The sequence below is a fragment of the Opisthocomus hoazin genome, chromosome 4 (assembly GCF_030867145.1).
Source record: "Opisthocomus hoazin isolate bOpiHoa1 chromosome 4, bOpiHoa1.hap1, whole genome shotgun sequence".
Taxonomy (NCBI): Eukaryota; Metazoa; Chordata; class Aves; order Opisthocomiformes; family Opisthocomidae; genus Opisthocomus; species Opisthocomus hoazin.
In genome coordinates this window covers 87,392,311-87,413,993 of record NC_134417.1, presented here as the reverse complement: position 1 = coordinate 87,413,993, position 21,683 = coordinate 87,392,311, and the positions used below count along the sequence as shown (strand labels likewise).

Genomic DNA, 21,683 nt, shown 5'->3' with positions numbered 1-21,683 from the left:
CTCAGCATCTGGCACACCTCCAGCACCAAGCCAGCAGCTTCTTCAGGCTTTAGACTGATCGTCAGTACAAATGGCCTCTGTTCAAAAAAAAAAAAAAACCAACCAAAAACCAAAAAAACAGAACAAAAAAATACACAAAACTGGTCATTGAGGTTTCTGGCATTCCAGAACTCCTACCGTGTGATGCAGACCCCATGACACTGCATCCATGATGCGATGCCACAGACTCTGGTCACGCACCAAGTCATCTCCCACCTGACGATTAGGCAACGAAGGATGCTACTGAACAGACGTACGCTGTTCCTGCATTCCACAGATCACTTTCTGAATCCTCAGCAACTTCACTACCAGCCAAACTCCCCTCGTTCCAGTGCTGCAGGTTCTCCTGAAGGAAACCTACTGTGCAGCCCCAGACCAGCCTGGCTCTGGAATGGAAGCGCACACTGGTTTCCCTGAATAACAGAACCATTAAGGTTGGAAAGGACCGCTAAGATCATCAAGTCCAACTGCCAAGCACCCCGACTTCGCTGAACATCAGCGATCGATCCTGCACAACGGTCATCCAGCTACAGGACCTGTATTTGGCACAGGGTACGAAAATCCAGGTAACAGACACGAACTTTCAGAAACTTTGGGAAATATCCCAAAGCGAGAAAACAAGGCAACTTTTTTTGCCAAGAAGTCAGTTAATCTCATGGTGACCGAAGAAAAGAGCAAGTTTTTCTACACTCACTGTTAACTGAGGGGTTTAGACAGTTTTCTATAGAATATAGGGAACCACTGCACAAGAAACGAAGAGATGAGACAAGCTGAATTTGTATCTTTCAGCACAGGCTGAAATGCAAAAGCTAATTGTGCTTGCAAAAACATTGCAAGTTTCCCTTCCATTTTACTCCTGCCAGAAATTAAAAGTTTTCAAAACGGACACAAAAATGCACGAGAAATACTTCAATTAATTAACTGGTCCCCAAATCAGCCTCCTGTGTTTTTGTTGTTGGTGGTTTGGGCTTTATGTACAAAGTAGATCAACTGCACATTTTTAAAAATATATGGTTGAAGCAGTTTGTTTCCAGACTTAAGAGATTAAGGCTTGTTAAGCCTCCAGTCCAAAAGCCAAGCAAAAACTCGCAGGCGGAAGCTTCGGGGCAGCTGCCAGAGCCGCACCAGGACGCTGGCGCTGTGCACGGCCGGGTGCCAGGAGCCCGCTCGCCTCTACCGGCGCTACCCCCACGCAGGAGCGCAGACAGGCACCACGAACAACCCACACCGGTTCCTTCAGGGCATGCCATTTCCTTTAAACGACATTTTTGTCTTCTTCGCAAGTCTACGCTTGTGACCTGGATAAATCCGCTCCGTCCCGAGCGCGTTCCCGGGCCCGAGGCCGCGTGAACAGTCTGTAGCAGACGTACGCCGGCCCCTTACTCGGGACAGATCTGCGTACCCTTTCTTCTTCCCAAGCAACAGCCAAACCAACTGCCGGCTCCCAGGATCTCACGCCTCCTTTTAAGGTCAGCAGGTGAACATTTTTCACACACACATACAAAAAAAGTTGATATGGAGTCATCAAGAAAAAAATTATAAACGGAGCATTTAAGGTTTGCAGCTATTTTATTTACAAGTATACATTTAACACAAAGAAACACTGATATCCAAGCCTAGTTAATAGTAGTGTAACAATATGCATCATTTTGATGATTATTCTAACCAACAAACTACACTGAAAAATTAATGCCAGTAAAATTCTTGGTCATAATATTAAGAAATACAATATATAAATTGAAAATATGATTGCTTAAAATTTGAAAATGGAAGTGAAGCCATTTGCACAGGAGTCAGAGTTTAACATAATCTGAAGGGAAAGGCTCCAAACCAACTGTTTATCTTTCAGGTTAACAGAAGAAAAAAATAATAATAAAAAAAAAAAAAAAAAAAGAAGCATAGTTTATCCTTAAAGATAATGGGCAGTTTTGCTTCTTCAGGTAGAATGTATTCCCAGTGTTTTCAGGTTTTGCAGTGGAATTACATTACTGAGCATGAAGACTTCCCTTGTGAAGCTGCCCCATCAATTTTTTCTGCCTCCAAAATTATCCTCTTAAAAACATCCACGGCAGTCTACAAAGAGAGAGTACAACATTAGTAGGTAAGGATAAATGGCTCTTTTACTGAAAAAAAAAAAAAGTTTTAAAAATGTTAGCAGTTTTACTGGCTACACCAGCAGATAAACATCCATCCAACGCTCATTCCAAAAATCGAAGAGGGAAAATACGGTAATTTCAGTTCTGAAAATTTTCTTCTTTTGGAAGAAAAGAGTAATAAACCCCTACTCCACAGCAATCCCCAGCTATTTTCTGTCACTGCAGGGAGGGCAAGTACAAACTGAGCCATACTCACAACAGAGCTAATAGCTGTAATTTGGCTTTATTTTAAATAGTAAGCTTGCGCTGAGTGACTAACAGCATTGAAGATTCTGATGCTCTGCTGCTCTGGAGAACAAATCAATTCATTTCCTCCAAGTAATCTTTAAGATTCCAAGTAATTCTAGAAAACTGCGGGTTTTTCAGCTCTAAACACCGACTTTGTGCAGCCCAGTATAAAGGTTACTTTAATATTCTTGATTTTCTCATCTTACCTATGGGCAAGACACGGTGCAAGAACACAAGGGGAAAACACGAGCCAAACTAGCCACTGTCTAATTTTAAGCAGCATCCTTTGATGAAGACCTTCAGAGAGAGAGGGGTTTTATGTTGTAAACAGCTCGAACTACAGGACAGCCATTGCTGACACGGTCAGGCTCCCTTCAGTTAAACTTCACTTGAACTGAAGCAGAGACACTGAGATAGGATGTCAGCCCACTCGAGTGGTTCAGGAGATTTTACAGCAGAATTTGATCAAGTCTAGCTTGGTTTCGGTGGGGTTTTGTTTGCTCATTTTTAAAGCTAATGAAAGATGGGGAGAGTCAGGTGCCCGGGACAACATCATGAATGCTACTTGTAGTAAATACCTTACACTGTTCATCTGGTATTTTCAGGATTTGTTCAGTTTTAAGGGTTTCAAAATTGTACACTAGCTTCCATCAGAATACGCAGAAACTACAACACGCAGCATCTGAGATTGCCTAGAAGTGATTCAAGAACAGATCTACACTACAGCCAAGGACCAGTCTAAAGTGCTTTTCTTCCCTACGGTGTTTTCCAGCTGAAGATTCACCACACGATCAGTACTTCAGCACGGGAATCTCCAGCTTGGAAATGGTCTCCCGATCGTCTCCGACATGCCATTTTATGTTTATCTAACCTCTAGCCATTCGCTTCACGAATTCCAAGCATACGCTCCTTAGGAAGGAACGTATATTCATTATATAAAAGCAGTCATGATATGAAAGAGGATAAAAAGGGGGTTTTGTCGTTTTTAATCAGCAGGCTGAAGAGCACCCTGTGATTTATAACTATGTGTTCTGACCTGAGAGATGTTTTTCTGCCTCCACAAGGTCTAATTCTTAATTGGATCACTTCCAAATTAATCCCATTGACTAAAGTAGCCCCACAAGAGTCTTAAAGCAATCTTTGCAAGATTAGACTGAATTTTTAATATTTCCTGTATTTATACCGTTTGTGCACGGTACTATCTCTGGAACTATTTAACATACTTCATCAGCTGGAAATAAGAGCATTCCTCTGTATAATGAAGTTTCCCTGCAATCCCAGCTGACTCCAATAGAAATGGCTCATTAGTCCAAGACTACACAACCCATTTCCTGGGCAAATTAGACTCTCGGAGAACCCCAGCCAGGGCTGCAATTGCTATCAAACTGGTGCCACTACTAAAGAGCTTCCCTTAATCAAAACTTGGCGACATACTGATTTACACATACACTGCACCAATGTTTCCTTACTTAGAGCTGACTTTTTCAACGGTTTCATTTTAATGCGCAAGTTCTTACACCCCTGCTTCCAAGCACCCATCAAAAAAACCTCCACAGTGTATTCTGTCAACCCAGCAGCTGCGCATGCTCTGCCAAAGACGTGCTGTTTGAAGCACCAAGCTGGAGCAGTTCACAGGGCTTGTTAATTCATTTCACAGAAAACTGGTATTCACTGAGGTGGTTTAATCACTGTCCTACAGTTAACCCTCAGGAATTTGTAATTCAGCCCAAATACGCTGAAGTATTTTACCATGAGCTTTTAAACGACGCAGGAAGCTGTGTTTTGTGACGAGGAACAAAGAACGCAGCCAGACTTTAAATGCATTTGTCTCCATACGGCCCGGTTACAGACCGTGGGTCACACCTAGCCTACAGAAAGCCATCTGGCTTGCTTCTACCTTTCTCCCCCGGGGCAACAAAATAGATGTCAGCCTGGGCAACACACGCTGCCTGCAGAGCTTCGCACCGCGCAAGAGGCTCAGCCGCTCCGGGGACAGCCGGCTTGGCCCTCCGCACCGGCACAGAGCGGGACACGCTGCCAGGAGCCGGCGCAGGAGGGCGCAGACACCCGAATCCGGCCCACAGCCAGCTCATCCTCCGGTATGCTGCGTTTGTCAACTACGCAACGGGTTGATTACTTCTAAGAGGAAATTCTCCAGTGCTTGTGCTACTGGTTTATCTCTGCACAGAAACTCCAACAATAGTCAGGTGAGGAAGAGAGGTCCATCCCGCCCCCCAAGCCCTCCCTCCCAGGTACACATGTCAGGCGCCTGGAGCGGGGCTTGGACACCCAAGAGAGCCCCGAAACGTGCACCGAGCACTGCATCTTCTGAGCTGGACGATGAAGTTACTCTTGTAAAACAAGTGCTGCCCAAGCAACTGCTTTTTACAAGAGCGCTGTTTTTGCGAGGAGTGGTGTACTGGGTTTGCGTGGCAAGGTTTCAGCAGCAGGAAGGCTACAGGGGTGGCTGCTGTGAGAAGCTGCAAGAACCTTCCCCTGTGTCTGACAGAGCAAATGCCAGCCAGCTCCAAGACGGACCTGCCACTGGGCAAGGCCAAGCCCATCAGCCATAGCAGCAGCACCTCTGGGATAACGTATTTAAGAAGGGAAAAAAACCTGTGCATGCTGGAGCAGGCTCCTGCCAGGACCTGCGGACCCATGGAGAGAGGAGCCCATGCCAGAGACGCTTTCTGGCAGGACTTCTGACCCCATCGGGGACCCATGCTGGAACAGCCTGTTCCTGAAGGACTGCACCGCGTGGGAGGGACCCACGCTGGGGCAGTTCGTGGAGAACTGTCTCCCGTGGAAGGGACCCCATGCTGGAGCAGGGGCAGATGGTGAGAAGTCCTCCTCTGAGGAGGAAGGAGCGACAGAGACAACGTGTGATGAACTGACCACAGCCCCCGTTCCCCATCCCCCTGCACTGCTCAGGGGTAGGAGGGAGAGAATTCGGGAGTGAAGTTTGGCCCAGGAAGACGGGAGGGGTGGGGAGAAGGTGTTTTAAGATCTGGTTTTATTTTCTCATTACTCTACTCTGATTTGCTTGGTAATAAAATTAATTTTCCCCAAATCAAGTCTGGTTTTGCCCGTGACGGTGATTGGTGAGTGATCTCTCCCTGCCCCTATCTCGACCCACGAGCCTTTCGCTGTGTTTGCTCTCCCCTGCCCAGGTGAGCAGGGCAGCAATGGAGTGGCTCTGGCGGGCACCTGGCCTCCAGCCAGGGTCAGCCTTCCACAAGCGTACTTTTTGCTACTTCCTTGCCCCTTCTAAAACGAGTTTTATCTAATGAATTTTGCATAACACAATTTGGCTGCTCCTCACTCCCTAAATTCTTCCAGTACAAGTTGGCTCCCAGCTTCAACTGCGTTTAAGACCAATTTGGATTCTGGTTGTATTTCAAACAATTACTACTTAATTGTCCTGGGATTAAGATGAAGTACTATACTATGGCTTAGGTGAAACACAGTAGGGAATCCCACAAGAACAACTCGAAGCTCCTGAAGCTAGCCCAAGCAGTTCAACATACCTGTAATAATTAAGCAGCGTGAGAAGCTACGACAACGATAGCCCAGCAGTGACCTAAAAGAGGTCTTTTCCATTAAGTCTCAGAATGGCCTTCTCAAAGCCCAGGGATTTCCCTAGATGACTGATACGTTGCTGACATGCAGGCTCCTCCAAAAGTCCTACCAGGTCCCCCTTGTCTGGAGGAGCCAATATGTAGCCTCAAATGTATTTGACCTTGGGATCTCTTCCCAGCCGCTACCATTTATCCTCACGCAGCACCAATCTTTGCCTCTCGCGCTTTCCGTCTATTCAAAGTCACACCACTTCTGGAATGCAGTATCTTTTGGTAACTCCTGGCAGAACAGCACTAGTTTGCCTAAGTTAATCTATTTCATAGATATACTAGGGCTGGGCTCCTAGGGCTCTCACAGATGCGCCAAAAAGGATTTTTCTCCTCTTGGCTGAAGCAGGAAGGGAGAAGAGTCAATGCTCTCCCACCCCCTTTTAGGGGGAAAGGAGTCTTTGCTATGAGAATCTGTTGCACAGAGTATCTTCTCTGGTTTCAGCAGTTCCTTGCAAACAGAGCTGTTACACAGGATAGAGCACATAGCTGACTGAGTGTGGTCTAACCGCTGTAGCAAGGACACCCTACTCTCCTCGCTGCTGTGAAGACAATCACGTACCAAACCGACTTCAGACCAGCACAGTAGAAGTTGTGATACTTTTGATCCACATCTACCCAATATAGATGGCTAGGTTTCAGAGAGAGCGGATTAACAGACCGCCCCCCCCAGCCAGGAAGGTTTGAGCTCTTTGAAGTTCTTAAGCTCTAAATTCCCAATCCAGTCCAGCTCATCCCTTTAAGCACCAAATTAGCTTTCTGTAAAGCAAACAGAATCTTAAGCAGTTTCAGAAGGAGTTTAGACTTAATCTTGACAGGCAAGTTACATTTTCTGTACCAAGCCAATACAAGGGATGATTTGGATGAGCCTGCAAGAAAGAAGTGCTGAGAGACTTCTTTTTTCAGGAATGTTAGCTTAGCTAAGGGGAACGTTCAGTACCAGAAGAATGGCAACCAGCTTTGTTACTAAGTTCAGAATAAGCCCTTTCCCCCTCCAAACCAGAGACAGTTTCAAAGGAAGAGAACACATTTTGTCTTGACAGAGGTCTATGTATCAGCTGTTTTGATCCTGTCAAATCAGGATTTTGGGGAAAAAAACACCTGAGTTCAGAAGTGCTTCTTCCAAGGAGCAAAAATCCAAGTTTTTCTTCCAGGGAAAATCCAACCTCGCTGAAGTAACTTGTAGAACTGTTGACAACAGACACCAGACAAAAGCTATTTGTTTTGCTTTCAGGGATGGGGGAGAGGGAAAGAAAGGCTGCTTAAGCAGGTCCTGTCCTAGCCATAGGACTGCCCTTTAGATTGTGCTGATGTTACCAAGGAGGTCAAGATGTGATACACTAGGTTAAACGCGAGACGATGTAAGCGTTTCTTCTGCATAAGGACTCATTTGCTTGAAACTAGCCTGACAATGTCCTTTTGACCTTATTATATGTCTATATTTTAAAAAAGCAAAAGCTTTGATACTGTTGACACCTATAGAAGTAAAAAAAAAATGGGGGGGAAGACACCCCCCACTCCATAGCAGTTATCCATTACTTCAAGCCCAAACTAGGAGGCTCTCGTAGCTTAGATACACAAGGTGTCAAAGCAATGACAAAGTATTATTAACAGCCACAGGAACAAATTGAAATACTAGACTGTATTTAAGAGGTATTTTGAAGACAGTTAGTTAGAGCAACCAAGAATAATTTGTTATTTAACATGTAATTAAAACACTGTCTTTCCATGATAGGAAACCAAAAAGTGTAAATGTGTGCGGGTTATATCACGTCAGATCGTGCAACTTCACTACAGCTGTATCACAGCAGTACCTGACAGCCTCTGCTGTATTCTAACACTTTCCTGTTGGGGTTTTTCTCCCCCTCAACGGACTTCCCACATTAGAAAGACCAAGCCTCGCCTAGCCCTTTAAAATGCGAGGTTTGTCCCTTTATACCAACTCACTCCTCTGCAACCACAGTGACCTCCTGTTTCAGGTCACTGCAGCAGATCACAGACCCTGCTCCACCCACCACGCAGATTCGAGCTATAGTTTGTCACTAACTCTTCTGCTGTGCCTAGTGAAGCTTAACTTTCAGTTCTTCATTTCCTCCCTTCCTTTTACAGTTGCATGGAAAAACTTGTATACATAAAACTGAATGTGGACAGCCATTTTGTTTCCAACCATCTACACAAAGTATCCGCAAAGTACACGAAATATTTTAGCTTCCTTTATTAAGTGAAACTATGAGTCATTCCACTACATTGTTATTCAAAAAAATGCATCTCAAATCCATTACCTGATTTTCTTTAGCAGAAGATTCCAAGAAAGCTGCATTCCAGGATTCTGCTAAAGCTTTCCCTTCTTCGTAGCTGATCACCCTGACCAAAGAGAAAAGGGATGTTTCTTTATAACTTGCAGAAGAATTGGAATTTGATACTTCAGCAAAGTCCTCAGAGTACCGAAGCACATAAATGCATGTAAGAGGAATGTTTTGTGAAGTCTGATCCAAAGCATTTGCTTTTGGCTGCTGTCAGGTAAGTGTATTTGTACTGGGCCAGGTAAAACTGCTATGTGACCCAGAAGAGCAGGTGTCCCAAAGTATTGCTTTGTTTTCATAATCTGTTATATCATCTGATATTTTTCAGTTGTGAAAAAATACACTTCTGTTACTTGTTTTGGGGGAAGGGGGTCAAAAAAAAAAGTGTTTAATGACCTTCCCTGGAACCTTACAGCAAAAGTCAACATGACAACAAAAGTTCATGGCTCCTAGTTCACATTCTGGACACAGTTCCCTTGCCAGTACCCTATTTTAACCTACAATTTGATTTTAGTTACGGAAAGCCAAGAACAAAACTAGCGCATTGCAGCCACAGGAATGCTGGCTGCTGTCTTGTATTTCCCACACACTGGAGTTCACATACCGTTCCATATGCAGGTCTTTTTTATTTCCAACCAGCATAATGGGTATTCTGTGAAAGAAAGTTCAGAACTTCAGAACAGTTATAGTATACTGAACAAAGTACTAGTAACATGCCTGCAATGAAATGAGATGAAAGTGTCACTACTTACTGGACTTTTCCCACCATATCCAATAACTTGCCATGGATAACTTTTATCACTTCAAAACTGCAAAATAAAGGGATGAAGTCACACATGCACTCCAATGTTTATCCTCATACCCAATACACAAGCAATTAAATGCACATGTAGGCTGCTGTGTTTAAAACTTACTCTATGTATAGCGGCAGAAGTACAAAGATGCCGAAAGCATTACCGATTTGCGTACAACAGACAAAACGGTCTCAAAAGCAGCAAAGACCAGCCTACCATTATAGCCTCCCTGGTTATGATACTTGCAGAATAAATAACATTACCCAGGACTGATGCACCTAACATAGGATTACTAAGCGCCCCTCCCACCTCCCATCTGGTTTGTATCTGCAGCAAGATATTTAACTGCTAGTGTCCAATAACTCTGGATGAGCATGTCAAAGTAAAGCAGTTTCAAAGAAAAAGGATTTAGTTAAGCACACTCCATCTTAAAAGAATACATAATTTAAGTACATTTAGTTCATAAAGAATGGTTCAGTTTTATTTATGTGAAAGCTAGAAGAAGCCTAAATTCTAATTTTCTATGGAAAGTGAGTAAACTGATCTGCAAGATGGTATCGAAACAGTGGTTATGCAAACACTTGTCGTCTGTTCACCTACCATGTACGTGGATGACAGGAGATAAGAAACAGTACTGTGAAATCAAGAAGCCAAAAACCCCACTAACGAAATCCACTGCATCTGACATTTAGTACTTTTGAGAACAAGCTACCAGCGCGTCTGAAAAGCAGATGTTGTGCTCCTCTAATTACAGTATGGAAAAAATGCTGGTACATGAAGTGCGTAATTCAGAGAGAGAGGTACAGGTTCACAGACGAGACACACTACAGCAAAAAAGTGACCGAAACTTTTCCAGCTTCCAAGGTTGTTAGCTACAGGCAGTGCCCTGACTTGCACTGCATTTCAATTAGAACTGAAATTCTCAAAAATAGAGCAGCACTCAAACACAGTTCCAACTCGGAGCTCTCCAAGAACTGGTGCCTAAAACCACCATTCAAGCTATGTGAATGATTAAAACTTCTGATTTCTGAATATATATAAATAATAATAAATGCTGCCATATTTAAGAAGGATTTTCTGTCAAGTAGGTCAATTTGTCTGACTTCAGCCGTAATTTTTGAGACTGCGTAGAACACAATACTTGTCCATGTTCAGCTAATGGTTTTAGTATATCCTATCAAGAAAATGACTTCTTCATAAACCAAAGCATGCCTTAGTCTGGCACAACATACTATTAGTAACTCAAGTATAATAGTACAGTTTACATAAAAATGTGGAATCAATGAAAGGACTTCAGGGTTACAAAAGAGTTTATGCTGAAAAGCTATTAGTGAAATACTGGTCTTGACAACTTATCTTGGACTTTCATTCTTACAATTATTTCCAAAACAAAGCGTTAAAGGGAGCTCGGTTGTGACAAAGTTGAGAGGCATTGCTACATACAGAACTAGGTAACCCTGTGAACTGAAAGAGGAATAAAACTGCTACAAAAAAAAATCTGCTACAGACCACAAAACTGTTTCTCAGTCTGAAGTAACAGGAAAGATCTAGCGTACTGGCCACAGAGTAACTGAATCACTGCTACAATACAATCACTGTTTCCTTTCCACTGTCAGGCCTGCTGTTCCCAGCACAGTTCGCAAAAGCCATGCCACGGCACAGCACCCAGGCAAGCCTGAGGTTCCAGTGCACAACGCTGCAAAGTGCTCTTGTTCAACTCGGGCTCTTCGTTTCCCAGTTCTGTGTATCTGCTTATCTAGTATCGTTCACAAGCTCCAGTTTTAGTAAAAAGACTAAGAACAAACAGCTGACCTTTGATAACAGATCAAGGTGGAAACCAAAAGAGAGGTGCCATTTAAACTCAAACACAATTCTGACACAGAAGTTGCTAAGAACTGCCAAGAATGAAATTAGCTTGACCAGATGAGTTTAATGTCCTAGAAAGCTTTCCAAATGAATAAGGCTAGAAGGAGCAGAGGCAAAGCCTAAGACAAATATTGACCAATCCAAAGCATCACCAAACCAAGCCATGAAACAGTAAGAGATCTGGATACCATAAGAGGGCCTTTCCAGTTGTGACAAGAAAATAGGGTTACAGCAAACAGCTCCATGTGTGAGTACAACAAAAATACTACTAGCTGTCAGCTAAACGTGTTACACAAAATCACGGAACATAGTAAGATACAAAACTGGAATTTAATTAAGTCGAACTAGAGCAAAAGCCTTCCAGTAACCTTGCTGCTAAGAGCAGAACACGGAAAACGTAAGGCGTTAGCTTTTACGCAAGTCCCATTTAAACCTCCCACTGGAGGTTAGCAGGGAAGAGGATAATGTTAAAAAGGGCATTTCTATTAAGTTTGCTGTCAAAGCTCTCGCCCCTGCTGATCAATACTCAGATCAATATACACACTTTGACAGAAGTCAAGACAGCTGGTGACTGTATTCTGATTGCCTGGGCAAGTTATCTAGGGCACCAGAGTGCTGTGGCAGATCTTTCCTATTGCTTAAACACCGTCTTGATACAGAACACAAAGAAGTGAACAAGACAGGGTCATTGCCACTTTGGAATTTCAAGGAAGAAGCAAAAATCTTGGATTAAGTTGATCAAGACTAAAATACTAACGAAAATACTATCTACCTACAGTCTGAACACACCTTGTTCTGTTAGAATTTTCACCATAATTTTGCCTTCTATTTTAACTGACTGAATGCTACCACTGAAAACGGATTTTCATTTCTTTATCTGGGCTGCTAGGCTTAAGACATCATCAGGCAGCAACTGGAGGAGCGCAGAGAGCACATGTCCTTTAGCTGCCAACCAGGGAACAGCACAAGCTGCAGAAGCTTCCAAGGTTCTATGTTTATTTTAGTCAAAGACATTTTTGTCCTCACAGTACCACTTATCAATTTACACTCTTCTCTTCACTTTAGAAGTGGAGAGTTATCTACTTAAGGCTGAGAATACTAACTCCTATTTCATGAGTTATGATGAAGCTACAATTAAAAAAAAAGTTAGGTAGTTTAGTATCACCAGACACACACGAAAGCCTGACTTCTGTCGCATCTCCTCCAGATCACAGGCGTTTGCCCTTCACTACCTCAGAACTGAAGATGAAAACAAAGAATGAAGGACTGAAAATCTGTTTAACATTAAAGACCTTGCAAACAATGGAAATTTAGAGCCAGACTGTATCCTTTTTTTGAGAAGCACAGAAGAGCCAACAGGCAAGTTGTTTTACCTGTATTTTATGACGGTCTACTAAAGAGCACTTGAGATGACCAGTTTTGTCTGCTTCAGATCAAAAGGCATGGAATGCTTCAGCACTTGTAAAAAGCTGATCAGCCTCCTTGCAAGTAGAAGGGAAGCATCAAGTTCTCTTCTACTTGAAGAGAGTGAGAGGCCTAAGGTTTGAATCATTTTACTCAAACAAAGATTTTTAGAAATAGGATTATTTTCACTGTCACAACAAAGATAACGTACAATACTAGAAAATTAAGTTCTATTCAAGAACGACCAGTATTTAAAGAAAGCAGAACAACCAGATGGAAGAGACAAAATAATGGAAGATGACAAAACCTTACGAAGGCTGAGACACTTCTTCCAAGTAAATGACCCTAGCTACAACAGACTCTGTCCTCAGGTCAGAATGGACCGCAGCCAGCAGCGGGGACAAAACAGACATTCTGGGAAATTTTTCAAATAACATATCTGCTGCAGCCTGGCAAGAGTGACTCTACAGGCCAGAAGTCATACATTGACACATTGCTATTTATATGAAAGTTTCCAACCTTTAACCAGAACAATCCAAGCCAAGAAGTCAAAGAAATCTCAGTACTGTAATGAGCTACAAGGCTGAGGGACCAATCTAGCAACTAATTGGGTACTTCACATAAGTGAACAGTGCCCTTTCGGTTCATATTTAAGTCCACCTTTATAACTGATGCTAGAGTAATGAACTCTAATTACTCCTGAAACTGTTCTATGTACTTTTCCTTACACCTCCAAACAGTGTAGCTCAGCACTGTCTCATTTCTTACACCATACCTTGCATATTAGGCCGTAAAGCACCTGTGACATTTGGGTCTGAGGGGAAATTTCTGAAAACCCATTAACTTTCATTTCCATTATACTTCTAGGGGAGATTCAATGAATTACACACACGTACAGAAAACACAGCAGATGCAGGAGCTGAACCCAGGATATATCTGGTTAATATCTGAACCAGAAGAACACAACAGATCATTACCTTTTTATTGACGTGACTGAATAAACAAGAATGTAGCCATTGATGTCTATGGAGTACGTCTGAGGAAATATGGAGTATTCATCCTGTAGAAGAAATAATGCATTTAAAATTATTTGCTGTCACAGCTGATCACTCGATGCTAGCAAATCATCAGCAGTTAAGTTGGTCTACTTGTAAGATATGAGGTATGGGACCATTTTGTATAGCAGAATTAAGTTTTTTCATCGTAATGCCAGATGCGTAATCTTTACCAAATTAAGAGAAAGCTGACTCAGTCTGTATACTCTAAAATTTAATCTACAGCTTTTTTGGTTTAGTCCCTCTAAGACTATTCATCAGCTAAAGCTATCCCAAATCCTCTTATCCTGCTTAATTATCAGTTTATACTAGTACAAAACACCCACCCTGTCCTACCACCAATTAGCAATTACATCTCTTCTCTTGCTAGTGATACATCTCAAATTCCTAATTTCAACAGCTGACGACAGGATCTAGCAGTTCATAATTTCAAGACTGATCATGTCTAAATTACCCAAGGGGTCTGTTAGGGAGCAAATAACTGTGGCTCACCAACTAACTAATGCTTATCAACCGTATGTCCAAGAAATATAGTTATTAGTTGCTTTACGACAACTAGAAGTTTACGTTATATGGCACGCATTTAATTGAAAAACAAACAAACAAACAACCCAGAAGCTTGATCACTAAATTTGTTACCCCTGTAGAAAAGGAACTGACCCAATATGTAAATGAAACAGACTGACATACTGCACGAAATGCAACACGAATACTATGAATCCCATGTTAAAAATCTAAGTTGTTCTAATCAATGTTTCCAGGAAACATCCCATATTGACAAGAGCGATACCTCTTAATGTATGAGTTCTCAAATTTTTAAACCTATGCTTCTCGAGACGTTAATTTTAGCTTAAGATCACATAACCTCTCTGTATATTGTCGTGACTAAACAGATGGAGCAATGCAATCACACAGCTTAAATCTAGACAGCCAAATTTCAAACTTCCTTAACTGGCAAATGAGGAAGAACCCTTTCTAAATCAACTTCACAGATTCAGCCAAAAAAAGTCTGAAAGAATAACACTCGACAAAAGATACCCTTATTTGCCTTTATTGCTACACACCGAGGGCAGCCCTCCCCCATCTTCACTGAAATGCCAAACTGTCACTTCCGTTGGCCGTGTAATCCCAAAGTCAATACAGAGGGATCGGAGCAGTCTGCATGTAAAACAGGTGAAAGTGCAACTCTGCAGTGGTTTGACTTTACCCGGAATTTCTCAGGCTTGCCCCAGCTAGAATTTGGTGTTACCCAAGATTTCCTTTTGCGCTCCTCCTCTGTGATGCTGTACCAAGACTCCGGTTTAAATGAACTGTGCAAACCCAAACAGATAACCACGAAAGGTAAAGAGGCATGGGACAGAACAGGAGTACCAAGAAAAGTAAGTGCCATAACCTCAAATGTTTCTAATTCATTACTTCATTTTTAGCTTCTTCAGAGAAGGAATAAAAGCTTCTATGCTTTCTGGAACTTGTGGGTCAAATGAAGAACTTTGCCAACTGATAAAACAACATAGCTGTAACTTTTCAAGTCATAGCCAAGTTCTCAAGTACGTAACAACTCTACAGTATAATCCTTGCTATGCTGTATACACATGAGGACTCCCTACGGAACATTAGGCAAGACAGACTTCAGACAGAAAGCTGTCCAAGCCACACCTTCCATAATCCAGCATAATCTCCCCCCTCTAACCCTGTGAGCCAGAACTCAAAGTTCAAGTCATAGGAAGAATCAAATCTGAAAATAACCACAGGCTGGGAAAGAAGTTATTTTGGTTTTACAATACTGTGTAACACTAAATCCACCCCGAGAATGAACCTCAGAAAGAGAAGTATGTTACCGGTGAAGTCACACTGCCTTCCCAGAAGGCCGTTTCTCCCTCAAAGAGAAATTTTACTTTTCTCACTACGCTGCAACCAGAGATGTAAGGCAAGCCATTTACGTTGGCAGGACGTAAAGCCTATGGAGCTTGCTCTGCTCTTCACACTTCACAGCCCGCCCATCTCAACCCTGCTCTCCTCTGCAGAATACTCCCCATCAAACAATCCTGCCCCAGCACGTGTCGCCAGTATTGCATTTTTCATCACTTCAGACACCTCTGGCAGGTTATAAGTGGATATAGTGCTGCTGATTAGCACCACAAGCTGACACCACATATATACACAGTACAATTATTCTGACGTCATGTAGTTCTCTTCAAAGAAAGCGACCAAACATACCTAGAAGGTTACAGCCCTTCTTAGTAGTGTCCCAGCTATGAGCAAGCATCCTACAGCTTTAAAGTCTTAAGTACTGGCAGCGTAGTATAACACCAAGTACTACACTACTCATAGTGCGGAAAAACCCCAAGGCATAATATCAGAACTCACGGAAGGTAAGAACAAGTAAGTAATAAAAAGTTTAGGATAAAATTACAGGAGTTTCACAGTCCCCGTTCTGGTTTTTTCCTAATATAGCATCTTTCAAAAGACAGAGCACTCCCGCGCACGGAACACGCGCTGCGAGTTCAGCCAAGCAGCGCTATGTAATGAACACCCGCACTTCACGAAGCTACTGGCCATGCCACAGGACACGCATCCACTGTCTCCTCCTGCACTCCCCGTCATTATGCGTGCCTTCATTCAGAAGCACGCCTGAATCATCATTTAAAAATGTAAACAAACTGCAGCAGTTTATTGGTAGCCCAGTAAGTACTACCTAGATGCATTTCTGTCTTCTCCCCATGACCATTTCATGGCTATAAGTCACGGTGGCGTAGCTGGAGCACACAAATAGGAAAACGTCATGGAAAACATCTCTATGGTTTATTGAAGTGACATTTTCCATCTAAAACAAGACTGCTAGTTTATTCTGTAAGTATCAAGCAAGCTACTTATGAACTTTTGGTACATCACAGTTCAGGCAGTTCCTTCTTCACTTTTTTAGGTATACATTCAACAGACAGGAGGAAAAAAGCACCCAAAAAACACAACAAAATCATCTAAGTAGACACTACAAAAACATTGCTCTTTGGTGACTAAATGACAAGGCACAATCATTTCAGTGAAACTTCAGCTTTGAGCGCATGGCTGCTACCAACTTCATACAGAAGTAACTATACTTGCCTTAATTATTAAGAAAGAGTCAAAGAAAGAAAGATAACTTACTTGGCCGGCAGTGTCAACCAGCTGAAGATGATATTCTTGGCCATTTACTGTGATCAGTTTTGTAAAAGCTAGAACAAATAAGAAACACATACACATTTCACAATTATAAACAAAGGAAGGGATCAGAAGTCACTCATCTATGCCTTTGTCAGCCAAGGCACTAAGAAAAAGAACTTCAGTTACAGGTTTTAAAGTAGCAGTAAAAAGCTAGATCAGGTGGCTGTACTCTTCACTAGCACATTACAGACAACAAAACTCAGAAATTTATTTCAAAATTTCAAATTTCAGAAGATTCTCACACTGGATGCAGTAGTTTCTCCTTTACTTACTTCGAAATGCATGTAAAAGCCTTTATGCTCTTTCCTTCTAAGAGACTTCCAGGCAACTCTAATTTGTGGTAACACAATACATTTAAACACAATTAGCATAAAAGCTAACTCTGAATTTATTGTAGGATATTTTCCTCAGTTTCCAAGCAGTTTAGCAAAATCAATTCCTAAATGTAAATACCGTGAGGTAAATGATCTGGATTAAAAAAAAATTCTTTGAGGGCTGAACCACATACCGCCTAACTTCTGAATATACTAAACCTCCATAATGAGGATTTAGCTACAAGCTGACCACGTTGCTACCAGCCTACCTAGTCCTCTGCCAGGAAGTACATTCAGTCCCTCAGAGCAATGAGCACTGCTTCTCTTCCTCGGATTCACGAAATGCCAACGCACTGTGAGCTGAGGAATGCTACTCAGTGTTTGTATTATGCAACTGCAAAAGCAAACAGTGTCAGCGCTCCTGTAGGAATAATGTACTACTGAGCACTACATGTACCAACCAGAGCACACAGGTCTGGCTTCAGAGCTTCACTTTGGCCTTCGTGTTGTGCCGAAGACACGATTACTGGAGAGTGCTCATACACTGAGTAAAGTTGGTGGTGTCCTCTGGCTGAGGTGGCTTTCCAAAATACTAACAGTCCTAAGAAGCTTCATCTTTCATTGCAGAGATGAGCAGGGAAATAGCTAACACTGCAGTGACACGTCCATCACATTCTACGTTGTCCAACAGCTTCCCGAAGCTGCAAAGTTGGAACGTTCTGGATCCTGCTGTGCAGTCTCCCGCCTATGCCTCCCGGGTTTTGTACAGGGTCTCCTAGAAGCTGAAGTTTGCCAGCTTTCCTCCTCCCCGCCAATGCTCGTTGCCCTGTCAAGTCTCCACAATGTGAGTATTCTCTTGAGTAAGTGGGCTGAAATATCTGCAACTGGAGGTTTCAGCCCACCTAGTAAAACACAGGACCGTTCTTAAAAGCGGAGTAATTCAAACAGCAAAGCCCAACTAACGCAGAGTGTTTAAATAAACAGAGTAAAGTGCACCTATGGTTTCCATTACAATACTGACAAGCACAGCTTGAAATGGAGCCTCAAAGAGAGCGCTCCTGCCTTACCCCGTCTGTCCCCCAAGCAAGCTGCTTTAGCACACGTGCGTGTGAGCTGCTATCAAGTCCCTGTCTGGATGCTGTTGTCATCACTGCACAAAATTTTAGGGTTACGAAGCAAGAATCCGCAACAGCTCTTTGCCTTGGGTGAATACTGTGGTGGGGACAGAAGGAACCGTTCGTCTGAACAGATGTTAACAGGCAGCATTGCTATATACAGCACCACTGCTTCAAGGCAGAGGGAAAACAGATGCAGCTGGAGAGGTACTGCATTAACAGGTATATTAAAAGTAACAGCCTCTAGTCTCTTGACACCTCACAGACACATCAAAGCACTTGGCAATCAAAGTAGCTTCAAGAGCCTCATGAAGTTAATATTTAAAAAGGGACAGAGACAGATGGCAGTGTTTTCAGACTATTCTAGAAGCCTAGAATAGACCCAGCATTGGGACTGGAAGCAGAATGTGACAGAGCCAGGGGAAGGAAGCAGTGGAGGAGTCACCGCAGACTGGGTGAGGAGAACTGTTAGTTCAGTGCAGAGGCTTGCAGCACCAGGAACAGCCCACTGCATGAACACAAATCTGCTTTGATGCAGTCATAATTAAGGACTCCCATTTCTTTGCTGAAGTTTTTTCAAATATATTCCTGGTAAGAATTTAACCTTGGGAAAAACCTGCAACTGTATGAAATGCAATTAGTGATCCATAGGTCCCCCTGATCCAGAGGAAGTCTTCACTTCCAATTCCATCACCTACATCCTGGGACATGCTGCCTTCTGCCGTGCCTGTGAGCAAGACACACAGCCGACAATACGACCACCGCACATCACGGCTCTTCTGGTACGCCAAGGACACATCTCAGCAGACCTGAACAATCTCTGCGGTCATAAGTCATAACGTGAGCACCTGCAAAATGCTGCTCAGCAGCTGAAGCCTGAGTAAAGCCTATTTTAACTCCTTGAAGCACACAGACCTCAGAACAGAACATGTTTACAGCTTGCAGCACATGACTGAAGTGCAACTACATGAAGAAAGCTGCAAACCTCACCTTACAATTGTTTCTAGTTTTGATGCCTTGCTGAAATTTGGAGAATATGATGCTGCAGTGAACAGCAGAGTGCCAGACAGATATATGCATACAGCTCAGGGTGCAGCAGCCAACAGCTGCCATGCAAAGAACTAAAGCCATTTTGCTGTCAGAGAAAGTCCTGGTACAATTACACGCAGAGCGCAGCCCTGAATGCTGACACAGCTCAGCAGAAGCGTAACTTATGCAGCAAGTCCATCAGCTGCTGACCATTGTTACTCTAAGACCACATATACTTCCGTTAGACTAATATGAACGAAATGATTTGCATACACAACTCAAATGACAGCTGCTGTGAAAACAAGACATTATGATAAGAAATCAGTACCAGGCACATGAATGCAGGCTTTCAGATCAATAGTGCCGCTGAGTAAAGGTACGAGAGAGTTGGGGCTGTTCAGCCTGGAGAAGAGAAGGCTCCAGGGTGACCTTAGAGCAGCCTGCCAGTACCTGAAGGGGCCTACAGGAAGGATGCAGAGGGGCTTTTCACAAGGGCGTGTAGTGATAGGACAAGGGGAACAGCTCTAAACTAAAAGAGGGCAGATTTAGATTAGAGATTAGGAAGAAATTCTTCACCATGAGGGTGGTGAAACACTGGCACAGGTTGCCCAGAGAAGCTGTGGCTGCCCCCTCCCTGGTAGTGTTCAAGGCCAGGCTGGATGGAGCTCTGAGCAACCTGGTCTAGTGGAAGATGTCCCTGCTCACGGCAGGGGGCTTGGAACCAGACGATCTTTAAGGTCCCTTCCAACCCTTACTATTCTATAATTCTACGATTCTATGAGAGTGGGAGAACATTATTCCCATAGAGCTACTGCCTGGTAGCTAAATACAGCCACCTTGTAAGGGTTCCTTGGTTACTACCTTCTACATCCCTTTCTATGCGTCTTCATTCCAAAGTCAATGCCTATCACTAATCTGTCAGGACATCTTTTACAACACTGAGATGTGTAATGCAACAGAGCAGTTTTTAATTTTTCTCAGAAGCGTCATTTCCACTCCTTGAGAAGGCTGCTCAGCAGCAGCTCCTGGGGAGAAGCACACTTCACCCTTCCAGCGCAGCTGCCATGACACGCATGGAAGCAGTGCAGCCTTAAAGATGCTTCCAGCAGAGCCATCTATACCTACAGGTATCACCTTCACAGCTAGCAGGGTGCCTCCAGGCCCCTCCTGCTTTCGAACACATTTCTGCTTACAACCATATTGCAAAACAAGGGTGGAGGTAGGAAGCCCTTGAGGGAAGGCTGTTCCTTCCCTTAGGGGACTACTGAACCTGTTTCGGGGAGAAAGGGAGACCACAGAGCTGCAGCACAGTGCAAGAAGCCTCTCTGAAACTCCAAGGAAAAGCAGAAAGCAGCCAGGCAGGCATCAGAGGAGCTGAACGAAATGTATTTGAGACTCAGGCAGTCAAGTCAGCTTTTCTGCAACACAGAATCACCAAATTAATGGTAACTAAAGACATCCCCGCAAACATAGGGGTAGGAGGAGTTACGTGCCCATCTTCATTATCTATTCCTTCTGATCTATTTGCTCTGAGTTCCAAATTAAGATTCTAGGTTTTATTACAGTAAAATTTCAGTTTTGTATTGTTCTGGCCCTAGCTCATCTGAGCCTATCTGTCTTCAGAGTCCCATCCAGCTCAGTGTCCACAGAGACTCCATCCATGCACTCCTGGCTCTGCAAGGATCTTCTCTCTCCTTCCAACACTCCCACAACTAACCGTTCCACTAGTTTCTCAATCTGGCTGTCTCAAGAATAGCCACCCATCGTGGTGTCACTCCTGTCAGGACATTCAGAAAGGGAAATTCTATTTTGCTAAGCAATTAGCTCTCACCTCCACCGCTGCCACAAAATGCTACAAGTTACTCCTCCTGATACACAAGTTTAGTAGAAGCAACTGAATCCAACACGCTTGTTGACTTCAAGAAGTAACTTTCCTGGTTCTAACATAGTATAAGCAAAGGAAAGGGTGAAAAGCAGCAGTGAAGTGGTATTGACTTTGTTAAACGCTACGTGAAGCCTGATGCAGCTTATTTTCCCATTATTACTTCCAAAGAAGGTAGAGATTTTTACACTGGAAAAATGAAACTACTAGAGTATTAGGTCTTACTCGTATTGTTCAAGGCTTGTATGCTACGCATCTTGCTCCTGTAAGAGCTTAACTATAGCTTGCCTTCTATAAAATTTAGCTTTGGACCAATTTTTTTTGCACAAGTTTTATTTTTTGAAGACAAAATTTATAAAGATTAAGCCAAAACAAAGCTTGTTCTGTTGATCACTTCATTCAAACTACCAGAGTATCACACAGGCTTAACATCCTACTGCACAAGTTCGAAACTGTAAAAATGCGTGCTACCATTGCATTTCAGAAGTCACTAAAACACAAAAACCCCAGGGTTGCGATCATGAAATCAAAGTTTTATTCGACACATGATTAAAATGAGCCAGTATGATCAAGTTACTCGCCTAGCACCACAGCTGCTGAAACACTTTATGCCCACCGCTCGCTCAGAAAGAGGCGGCTGGACTGTAATGAATACGGGGTGAGTCGCCTCT

The 21,683-nt window shown here is 43.1% G+C and overlaps 1 protein-coding gene across 2 annotated transcripts in view; it reads right to left on the bottom strand.

Moving 5' to 3' along the window:
* Positions 1–1,589: 1,589 nt before the first annotated feature.
* The window catches only part of RHEB (Ras homolog, mTORC1 binding), a 40,947-nt gene continuing 20,853 nt past the window's right edge, over positions 1,590–21,683 (bottom strand). The window contains exons 3-8 of one of the 2 annotated variants that reach the window (XM_075419823.1): positions 16,616–16,683; positions 13,394–13,476; positions 9,105–9,161; positions 8,957–9,004; positions 8,332–8,413; positions 1,590–2,112 (exon numbers count right to left, since the gene is read on the bottom strand). In XM_075419823.1, coding sequence (XP_075275938.1) covers positions 2,020–2,112; positions 8,332–8,413; positions 8,957–9,004; positions 9,105–9,161; positions 13,394–13,476; positions 16,616–16,683 — 431 coding nt within the window. In that variant the 3' untranslated portion in view covers positions 1,590–2,019. The remainder of the gene's footprint in view (positions 2,113–8,331; positions 8,414–8,956; positions 9,005–9,104; positions 9,162–13,393; positions 13,477–16,615; positions 16,684–21,683) is intronic. The other variant, XM_075419824.1, reaches the window with a different exon arrangement.